The 11,380-nt window shown below is 37.1% G+C and overlaps 1 protein-coding gene across 1 annotated transcript; it reads left to right on the forward strand.

The window, feature by feature from the left end:
* Positions 1-1,074: 1,074 nt before the first annotated feature.
* Positions 1,075-8,185, forward strand: LOC147866030 (auxin response factor 1-like). Its single transcript, XM_087316393.1, has 13 exons — positions 1,075-1,824; positions 1,962-2,068; positions 3,295-3,396; positions 3,816-3,875; positions 3,969-4,133; positions 4,389-4,473; positions 4,590-4,680; positions 5,240-5,404; positions 5,495-5,614; positions 5,744-5,973; positions 6,184-7,031; positions 7,132-7,322; positions 7,436-8,185. Exons 1-13 carry the CDS (start codon positions 1,689-1,691, stop codon positions 7,596-7,598), a joined length of 2,463 nt encoding a protein of 820 aa, XP_087172519.1. The 5' UTR covers positions 1,075-1,688; the 3' UTR covers positions 7,599-8,185.
* Positions 8,186-11,380: the final 3,195 nt, after the last annotated feature.

Below are 11,380 nucleotides of genomic sequence, written 5' to 3' on the forward strand. Positions count from 1 at the left end.
GTGTCACGTGATAAACGCGACACGTCATTTTTTACCGCACGTTTTTTTATTTCTCTTTTTATACCCTAGAGCGAAAATAAAAAAAAAGGTAAAATTGAATCACGTGGTTGCGTGAGATAAAGAAAAAGTGAGAGGGGAGAAAAAAAACAAATGAAAAGGTTAAAAAAGATAATTTCTAAAAAAGAAACAGGAAATGGGTGAGACCGGGGTCATAATTAGAGGCGATTAATTAATCGATTAATTAAGTGATTTAATTGGGTCACGTGACGGGGGAGCGACTCTCACGTGACCCGGTGCTTTATTATTACTACTGACTATTAATATTTATTTATATTTATTATCACTTCCTTCTCTGTACTCTTCCTCGCCTACATTCTCATCATTTCTCTCTATTCTCTCTCTCTCTCTCTGTCTCTTTCTTTCTCTTCTTCTCTCTCTCTCTTCACTTTCTCTTCTCTCTTTATCTCTCTTCTCTCTCTCTTCGTCTCTTTATCTCTCTTGTCTCTCTCTCCCTCTCTACGTCTCGTTCTCTCTCTTCTCTCTCTCTCTTCGTCTCTCTGTCTCGCTTTATCTCTCTTCTCTTTGTGTCTCTCTTTATCTCTCTAGTTCTCTCTCTTCTCTTTGTGTCTCTCTTTATCTCTCTAGTTCTCTCTCTTCTCTCTCTCTCGTTCTCTCTCTGTCTCGCTTTATCTCTCTTCGTCTCTCTTTATCTCTCTAGTTCTCTCTCTCTTCTCTCTCTCTTCGTCTCCCTTCTCTCTGTGTCTCTCGTTCTCTTCGTCTCTCGTTCTCTCTCTTCGTCTCTCGTTCTCTCTCATTCTCTCTCTTCGTCTCTCATTATCTCTCTTCTCTCTCTCTCTTCGTCCCTCATTATCTCTCTTCTCTCTTCTCTCTCTTTATCTCTCTTTCTCTTTCTCTTCGTCTCTCTCGTTCTCTCTGTGTCTCTCTTCGTCTCTCTCGTTCCTTCTGTCTGTATCTATCTCTTATTTCTCTCTCTCTCTCTCTCACATTCTCTCTCTTCCTTTCTCTCTCTTCTCCTTTGCGTGTCTGCAGAAAGATCACAGACAGACACAGACAAGACAGACAAAGAGTCCGCGGCCTCCTTCCTTCCTGTCACGACGACATAGCTTCTGCTCTCTCATTCTCATTCCCCCTGTGGAAACCCTACCACAACCCCCCTCCATCGCCTTCATCTGTGTAAACCCTAGCTGACTTCTTGCACCCCCCTCCCCTCCCCAAACAACCAAAAAGCAATCTCCTGTGCAGAAACCCTAACTCCTTCCAGAAACCCTAACTCCTTGCAGAAACCCGAGCTCTCTCTGCCTAAACCCTAACTTCTCTCCTTCTCTCTTTTTTTTTTTTCTTGTTGTTGCGAAAACCTTGACTTCCTTTCCAAACCCTTTTTCCTTGCCCTAACCGTAATTCCCTGTCGAAACCCCGCAATTCCTTGTGTACCCCTCTCATTTTCTGTAAAAACCTTGCCTTCCTGTTCGAAGACCTAACTCCTGTCTAAAACCCTAGCTCCCTGTGGAAACTGTACTCTTCTGCCCGAGCCGCTATTCTCTGTGAAAGCTCTAGCTGCCTGAAGTAAAACTTAGCTTCATGTGGAACCCCTAATTTCCTGCAGAAACCAGCTTTCGTTTCTTATGTAGATCTTCTTTATCATCATCATTCCTCTCCATATTTTTTCGATGTCTCAGCTCCGTTTTTCTCCTTCGTCCATAAACTCCCACCATTCCTCCATCTTTCCCGACCACTCTTCATCCATGGCTGAAATGGCACGTCTTCATTCATCGATTCACTCACCTCAGAGGTCTGCAAACCATGGTAAACTCTACATTTCTCTCTCTCTCTCTCAAGTTCTTCAAACAAGACTAACTTTCCAGATCTTAAGAAAACAAGTTGTCTTTATTATCCTCATTCACCTTCACCGTCGTCATCATTATCTTCCTCTTCATTTTCAGCTGCGAACTACACAGAGGAGCTATGGAGAGCTTGCGCAGGTCCTTTAGTTTCTGTACCTAAGGTTGGGGAGAGAGTATGGTACTTCCCACAAGGTCACATGGAGCAGGTACGGGCTTTCTTTTTTGAAGTTTCTGAAGCTTCGATTTGTTAGGATTAGGGTTGGGATTGGGGTTCTCGTTTCAATTGTAGAAGAGCTTAAAATTCTGTACAAAAATCGGGGTTTGTAAACATTTTGAAGCTTCATTTTGTTAGGGTTGTAGTTTCATTGGAAGAAAAGCTCCGTATACTTAGGGAAGGTTGGGGTATTAAAGCTGTCTCATGCTTCCATTTGGTAGGGTTAGGGAGTCAAGAAAAGGAGAGCTTTGAGTTCTGGAGAAACATTAAGGTTTCGAGGTCTTTCAAGATTCCAGCTGTTAGCGTAAAGGTTTTCTCTTCAAATTTTGACCGCAGATTAGGAAGCTCTTCAAAGGTTCCGTTAGTTAGGGTTAGTGTTTCAACAACAGGAGAGCCCAAGTTCTGTATAGAAAGGAAGGGCTTTAAGCTCTTTCAAGCTTTCATTAACTAGGTTTAAGTTTTTAATAAAACAGGAGCTTCAAATTCTGGAGGCAAATTAGGTTTTTAAGCTCTTTCAAGTTTCCATTGGCTCGGCCTAGGATTTGAAGATCAGGAGAGTGATAATCTGGAGAAAAGTTAGGGATTTGAAGCTTTTTTAAGCTTCTTTTGTTTAGGGTAAGTGGTTCAAGCGCAGACGAACTCCAAATTTAGTAGAAACATTAGGTTTCAAGCGTCATCACAGAAAGCTATTTACAAATCTCGAATTTGCCACGTTTGTTAAGATTTTCAAAACTTTACTTTGTTAGGGTTCAACTTCTATAACAAATGTAGGATTCCAAGCATTAACACAGAAACAGTTTTCTGAGATTGTCAGGGTTTAAGCATTTCAAGCTTCAACACAAAAACTTTCATCCAGTTGACTTTAAGGCTTAGGGGTTTCAGTTCAAAACAAAAACTATGTCCAAATAACGAATTTCTTGGGGTTTAGGCTTTTCATGTCTCAACAGAGACACTGATACCAAGGTTTTTAGGCTTAGGCTTAGGGTTATGGTTTCAAGTTTCAATACAGAAGTTACCGAGGTTAGGGCTTCAAGCTTCAACACAAACAGGTTTTCAATGGGTTAGTGTTTTAATTTACAATACATAAACTGTTATCGAGGTTAGGGTCTCAATCTTCAATGCAGCAACGGTTTTTCAAGTTTGTTAGGGTTAGTTGTTTTAATATATAAACTCTTATTGAGATCTCATATCTAATGTTTTAGTATCTTTGTTGGGCAGGTCACTGCATCAACTGGTTCATCTCAAGGATCAGATCATCAAATGCCACAGTATAATTTGCCATCTCAGATTCTCTGTCGAGTCATGAATCTCACCCTTAGTGTGAGTAATATCTCCATAGTTTCAGTTCTCTTTTCATCTTCTTCAATTAAGTTTTGTCATAGATGCATAATGCTTTTCTTTTCTCCTTCTTCTTTAAGAAAGCTTTAGCATAGGCTCATTTTTCGCCCAAATGCTTAATTTCTTTCCATTATTCTACAAGAATGCTCCTCTCATCCCTTCAATTTTGTGTCTTCGATGCTGAAAGGAAGCTCCCCCATTGTTGCATTTTTCTTTATTCTTCAAAAAAGCTTTTCTATAGCTTCATGTCTCTTTTGCCTTCTTCAGGATAGCTTTTCCATTGCCACTTGTTGTTGTTGTTGTTCTCCTCCTCCTCTTCCTTCTCTTCATGAAAGTTTCTCCATAGCTTATTTATTTATTTTTCCATTCATTTGATTCTTGTTCTTTCTACATTTTATCAGGCTGAACCTGAAACAGATGAGGTGTTTGCTCAGCTTGCTCTGCTACCAGGGCCCGAAGAAGTAATGGTTTTCCTATGTAATCTTAAGCTTTTTAAGCTTTCATGAGTTTGAGGCTATGGAAGTGAACTCACTCTTCTCTGACTGTTCTCTCAGGGCATGGATCAAATTATCAACACTGCAGAAGAAGATCCTTCAGTATCTCTTCCTCAACAGCGTCCTATTCGTATGTTTACTAAGATACTCACTGCCTCTGATACAAGCACTCATGGTGGTTTCTCTGTGCTAAGGAAGCATGCTGAAGACTGTCTTCCTCTATTGGTAAGGAACAATACATAATCTCTGGTCTGGACCCCTTTGGATTCATTCTTGGTTCCTAGCTATGTCTTAGACAGAACTAGATTTTGTTTGAAGTATGGTTTTCTTCCCTGAGAAGTATATACCTTTCCTTAAGTTTTCATGCCTTTAGGATTATGCTTTAAATGCTTTCTTGTCATAATTATGGCTTGTGAAAGGTTCATTTTTCTCCATGTTTGAAAGAGAAATATTCTCTTATCTTCTTCTTTATGTGTGTAGGATATGAGCCAAGAGACACCTAGCCAGGAGCTTGTAGCTACAGATCTTCATGGTCAAGAGTGGAAGTTCAGACATACTTATCGAGGTAGATTTTGAACCTTTCATGCTCAGTCGTGGTTGGATTTATTATCTTTTGAAAACCTTTGTATTCATTGTCATCTGCCATTATTCATGTCCAAATTTGTGTTATCTTTTGGACAGGACATCCAAGGAGACATTTGCTCACCACTGGATGGAGCTATTTTGTAAGTCAGAAGAAACTTGTTGCTGGAGATGCTGTGGTTTTCATCAGGTATATTACAGTGAATCTTATGCATAATTTTTCTTTGTGTACGATGTCTTGTCTAAGGATGAGAATGGTGAACTGACATTCCAATTACTGAATGTCATCTTAGGGGTGAGAATAATAAGATGGGAATGCCGTTAGGGCTTATTGTACATAGTTTGTCATTGTACACATAAATTTACTTGTTTTCAGTTGAGAATGTGGAACTCAGAAAGGATGCTATTGCATATTACACATAGTTTGTCTTTGTTTATGTAAATTGTCTTGTTTTGAGTGAGAATGGCAGCTGATAATGCCATTAGTGAATCAATCTTAAACAGAATTATCTTTGTGTACTTTCAACTTGTTAGAGACGAGAAAGCCATTAGTGAATCTTATGACTACAGTTTCTGTTTATGTAGTATATACTGCCTTGTTTAGGGGCAAGAATTTTGAGCTGAGAATGTCATTTGTCAATCCTACAAATAATTGTTTGTGTACTGCATATTGTTTGTGGACATAGTGATGAACTGAGAATGCCATTAGAGAGTCTAACTGATAATGTCTTTGTATACATCTTTTTTAGGGGTGATAATGGTGAATTGCGAGTGGGCATCCGAAGAACCAAGTGCCAGCAGCCATCACAGACCTCAAATGTCCTTACGAGCCATAGTATGCAAATGGGTGTTGTAGCAACAGCTTCCCATGCAATTTTGACAAGAACTATGTTTTCTGTATATTACAAACCAAGGTAAGCTAGTCAAAACAACTTGGGTTTTTAATGTTTTTTTGTGCTTAGTTTGTTTTGAATATAGAGGAGTTACTCTCGTGTTGTATACAGAGCAAGCCCATCTTCATTTATCGTTCCAGTAGAAAAGCTAGCAAAAGCTTCCATAAATGAGTTGTCAGTAGGAATGAGATTCAAGGTGAAATTTGAGGGTGAGGATGCATCGGAACGAAGGTAATGTTAGTTAGCAACTAATTAACTTCTATTATTATTGCCTTTTCAAGAAAAGGTATCCAGGGTAATAGCCTTATGTTATAAGAATATTTATCATTATTCTATGTACTTTTGCTCTTTGTTTTGCAGCTATGCTGGTACTATAGTAGGTATCGAGGATCTAAATGCAGTGTGTTGGCCAAAATCTCTTTGGCGCTCTTTGAGAGTTAATTGGGATGAAATGACTAATCATGAACAAAGAAATCGAATCTCTCCTTGGGAAATTGAGTTGTCTATTCATCCTCAGGCTCCAGCTAATAACTCTTGCTCTCCTGCTCCAAAGAACAAACGACCGCGACCAAGCATTCCATCCGACTCAGGTGAAATAACTCAGTTTCATGTGAGACATAAATTTTTCTACATTATTTTTGTATGCAGAGTTTCAAAATCACATTTGAATTGTATAATTTGAATATATAAAATACCACAAGAAAAAACTTCAAAACTTGATTGTTTTACTGAAAATTATATACCAAGATATTCAGTGAAACTGTTTGCATCTTATTGAAATGGTATGCATCATGGTGCAGGAAGCAGCAGTAAATCAACATCATTTAGTTCCTTGCAATCTTCTGCTTCAAAGCATCAAGATGATGAGATTATGAAAGCTTATCATCAGATGTGGGGAAAAAGATCAGACAACCACCAGCAAGGAAATTTTAGGACCGGAGTAGAAGAAACCATGAAGATGGCATCACCTCCTGGATGGTTAATTTCAGGAACTTTTGATCCTCGCAAACATCAACATATTCTTCAAACTGATAAATTCTCCTTCTTCCCACCATCTTCTTGTGATAATAATTTGAACGGTGATCGAGTGGCTATTTCTATGCCATCTACCCTGAATTCAATGCAGAATAACTTTAAAAACACAAGCAATAATATAAATCAAGGATCTTGGCAACAAATACCTTCATCCTCTTCTATACAGAATGAAATCTCACCTTCTGTTTGGCCACTCATGAGTATGTTACCTCCTACTTCTTCTTCACCTTTTATTGCAATGCCGTCAACGAGAGTGGAGAATTCAAAGGTATTAATGCAGAATCCACATTCTTGGGATTCTCAGCAGAAAATAGAGAAGCCAGACACAGAAAGTGTATGCAAACTCTTTGGTTTCTCGCTAACTGAACCTCGAACTTTGACAAAATCTAAGATGTTGGAAGATGATAATCTTCAGTCAATGAATGCTCACTTTGCTTCTCAAGCACCACCATCATCACAACATATTCAAGAGAATGATATTCCACACCAATCTTCAGTACCCGACAAGTCAACATCTTCTGAAGTTGAATATTCTGATAATACTTGCCTCAAATTATCTAAAGAATCGGAAGGGCGAAGTGCACATAATCCTCCTGTAAGAAGCTGCACAAAGGTAAAAAAAACTTGCTGTCTTCCCTATGATGTATTTATCTATGTATTTTGCAATGGTGAAGTAAAATTGATCATTTATATGTGGTTTCTACTATGTGTAGGTCATCAAGAAGGGAAGCATGGTTGGGAGAGGGGTTGATTTATCCAAGTTTGATAGCTATAAAAAGCTGATTGAAGAGTTGGAGCTAATGTTTCATATTGAAGGAGAGCTTAGCAACCCTGAGAAAGGATGGCAGTTAGCATATAGTGATGATGAAGGAGATATGATGCATGTTGGTGATGATCCGTGGACGTAAGTGATTTGCTTTGCAAAATATATTGAAATCAATATTTTTAGTGAAACTGTTTTATCTTTTGACTCTGCTTCTAAATTTTTTCAACTTTTTTTTTTATGATGTCCAATAGTGAATTCTGCAGCATGGTTAGGAAGATACATATCTTCAGCCCAGAGGAGGTGACAACGGCAGGTTTATCACAAGTAAAACCACAATGTACTAAAGATGATGAACAATATACGAATGAATTCCAAGAGAATAGGAACTCATCCGTTCCAGCATTACCTGGGTGATACATGAGATTTTTATGCATCTTATATATAGACTTCGAAGACCTGATGATGTTCATGCTATTTCATGGTAAAAAAGAAATCAAGAAATGAAGAAGGCACGCGGATGCCAAGTATAAGTTCAGCACTTCTTCAGCTTGTGTTCTTGGATGAAGAGAGAAAGAAGTGTCTTGGCTTCTATGATTTTATTGTATGCACTTGCTGGGATTGAAGAAACCCGATGGCTATATGTGGACTTCCATGTGGTATGCAATTGATGGTTTCAGTTTCAGACAAAGGGTTCATCATGTCATGGCTTTGTCCCATGCCTGGGGATGATGGCTATATCCTAGTTTTGCTTTCCCTTTTGTAGATGGGTTGTATTTGCACTTTCCTTACATATATTATACCTATTAACATCTGCAATGTTTTTTCTTTGTACAAATGGACAAGAAAACCTTGGCCCTTTTTATATTATAATTATGTTGTAAGCATAGAACTGAACTCAGCCTTTTGTTTCGAACAGTTACTAATATATTGTTGTAAGCATAGATCTGAACTCAGACTTTTGTTTTAAAGATGTCTAATACAAAAGTAGTCTCATTTCAACCTTTTTGTTTTAAATTTTTAAATGGTGTATATAGTTTTCATGTTGTTTTTCTTCAATTTAGGCAAGAAAATAACCCTCAAAGTGGGGTTCATATAAACAAACATATTTAGCTCTCTTTTTGTCATGTTTTTCTGTGTGTAGCAGTTAACAATAGCTGTGCTGCTACATGTTTTTCTGTACACGTGGGGCAAGAAAACTAGCTGCCTATGTGTGTTTGTGCGTTGTACGCATGGAATGAACTTCAGCTTCTCTTTTAAGTAGAAAGCTAAGGTTACTGCTTCATTTCATATTGTGTCAACAATTGACGTATCACAACTTGCCTTTTTTTATACAAGTGGGCGAAAAAGGTAGAGCATTATTTTAAGTATTGTAAACATGAAAATGAGCTCGGCCTTTGTTTTTAAAGAGCATTGATGTCTGAAAATGAACTAAGGGCCTTTGTTTTTAAAGAGCATTTATATTGGTAGATTTTGCTGTGTTTGTAGGAAAGAAAACTAGCATTATTTTCACTATATTTTTAAGCATGGAAAATGAACGCAACCTTTGTTGTAAAGAGCATTGATATCATAAATGTCTTGTGCTTTTAATGAACTAGCAATTGCAATTTTTATACACATTTTTTGTTGAAATGGGCCATAGAACATGGAAATGACCCAAGTCTTTGGTTTATAGAGCATCCATATCTAACATAAAGCACTCGTAATAGACGATAACTAATAAGTGGTCTTGTTATGCATCTTTCCTTTTCATGTATATCTACTATTAACTCTTATTTTATCCCTTTCCCCCCTTGTGGATATAACTATCACAATCTTGCTACATGATGTTTTCTGTTGTAGAACTTGGTTTACACCTCATTTCATCCTTTTATGTGAATAACAAATAAACCTGGCTCTTGGTGGTGGGGGCCATGAATCATGATACAAATTCAAGTAGGGTGAAAGAAAGGCTGTTTTAGTCATGATGTGAAGATATGAAAGGTGACAGTATACAAAGTACAGAAAGGATTTGTTTCCCACTGTAGGAGAGTACATGACTAGTTGCAACTTACTTTTTCAATGGAAAGGATTGTTTGGGTGAGGGCAAAGTAAATATGAATGGTAACAATGGTTTCCAATTCCTATATAGAATGACATGGCACTCTCTACATGGCTCATATCTTGAGAAATGTCTACTTCTTTATGTACATAGGCAAAATAGTTTATGAAATTTCATAGTCTTAAAGGAAGCTCCATTTTTTTAATGCTAAAAGGAACTTTCTGGCTTGTACATATGTCTGGGCTTGGCTTTCAATGTTCACACAGGGTTTGGTTATTGCTTTATCTTTTCCTTACACAGTATAATCTAGAAGTGTTTGCAATTTCTTATTTACCAAATAACAAAGTTTACATGAACTGATGGAAGATTATGGTAAAATACAACATAATTATAGATTTCAGTACAAATTCTATATTAATTCTATGAGATTTTATTCCCTTTACAAGCATTTCCAATTAAACAAGTTCAAAATCTGAGTTGATTTTGAGTGAATGAGGGTACCTTTTCCCGACAGTGATAGATCCCTTGTCGCATCATGTCTATGAATTTAGAGCATCCATTGTGCTCAAAAGAAAGTATAAAAATTCACCCATCAATTGTATAAGTTTTGTTTTCCAAGATTACAAGCTATTTGCACATATTTCATAGCATAACTTTTCTTCTTGGGATTGTTTCTAGAGTATGTAGCATCCTCGCTACTTTTGGAACAAGCCATGAGAAAACATTGGGATTGCTTCCATATTGTGATAAGTTTGTTCTGGACTCTTCCCTTACTTCCAATTCCCGAAGTTTGAATGTTTGAAACTAGTCACATGTGGTGCCAGGTGACATACTTGCAAGTCATCGATTGCTGCAATGTTTGGCGTATATGTCGTTAGACCAAGGTATGATATGACATTGGGATTGCTTCTATAGTGTGGTAATTTTAGCCTTACCTTACTTTTTCTAATTTCCTCTTTCCATCTTGAAGCTAGTCACATGTGAAATGCTTGCAAATCTTAGACTATGGCAATGTGTTGCCTCAAGTTTATTCCTGTGCTTCTAAACTATGAATACATCTCACATATGATTTCATTGGTGTACTCAATTAAACTATTATATGCCACGTGAATTAGAAAACATAAAAATGAGAATGTGCGGTTTTTAGGGCGTGATTTGTTGAACATTTCTACAATGTACATTGCCTAGCCAAGACAATACCTCATCAAAATTAAAACCATCTATTGAACATTAAATGAGGTACTTTTTTTGTCAATGGCCATTAAGAGAAACTTTTTGTACACAACTTGATGTCCTATCCTCATCCTCTAGCCATTGATTGTTGATTTCTTTGGATATTCACGAAGCGATGTTATTGAATATGTACATGTCTATACATAGATATAGACATCACATTAAAAAAACCCATTTCCTAAATATTCTAATGGGTTCAAGAAAAGATTTTTGTTGAGAATATTTAGAGATAGTTTAAGATTGTTCACCTATACACATTCACGGGGGAGCACGCATGGGTGACAAATTTACATGGATGCAACACACATACAAATGGATGAGCACTTGTACATGTGCATACACAAATTTCGCCAATTTTATATTTGGGGTTTCTTTGTTCATTAAAAGCACACAAATTGGTTAAAGGAGGTGATAACACCTCACCATATTCTGTAATTCCCTTTTTCGGTTGTTACAAAAGAGTTTTGCCATCTAGGACTAATTGACAAGTGTAATCTTTCAACGTTGTTAATATTGTTTCTACCAATTTACTAGGAAAGGACACAAGTTTTACTAGTTTTCTATGAATGTTTGTTCTCAAGGTTACGTTTTAAATTTAGTTCATGGGTTTTCTCCATAAATGTGTAATTTCCTTTGATGAATTCAAGTGTTTTGTGATGGAAACCTTATTGGGTGTATGTACTTGCCCAAAGTGCATGCACTACTTATTGCTATAATTTGTTCTTGCAACATGAGTCCCTTTTTCAACATAATTTATTTATCTTATGTGAGACACAAGGTGAATTTTCATTTGCCCCTAGTGGATATTTTTTCACTCAACATGGTAATTCTACTTTTATAAAATTTCTAGTTTCTGAGATAATGACAAAAATATGTCCTATAAAGTTCTTACTAGTCTTTTGCAAAAGATGACTTTAACCTAACA

The sequence above is a fragment of the Azolla caroliniana genome, unplaced genomic scaffold (assembly GCF_043228905.1).
Source record: "Azolla caroliniana isolate FFs.n. ecotype wild unplaced genomic scaffold, voAzoCaro1.0.p SCAF_3, whole genome shotgun sequence".
Lineage (NCBI taxonomy): Eukaryota > Viridiplantae > Streptophyta > Polypodiopsida > Salviniales > Salviniaceae > Azolla > Azolla caroliniana.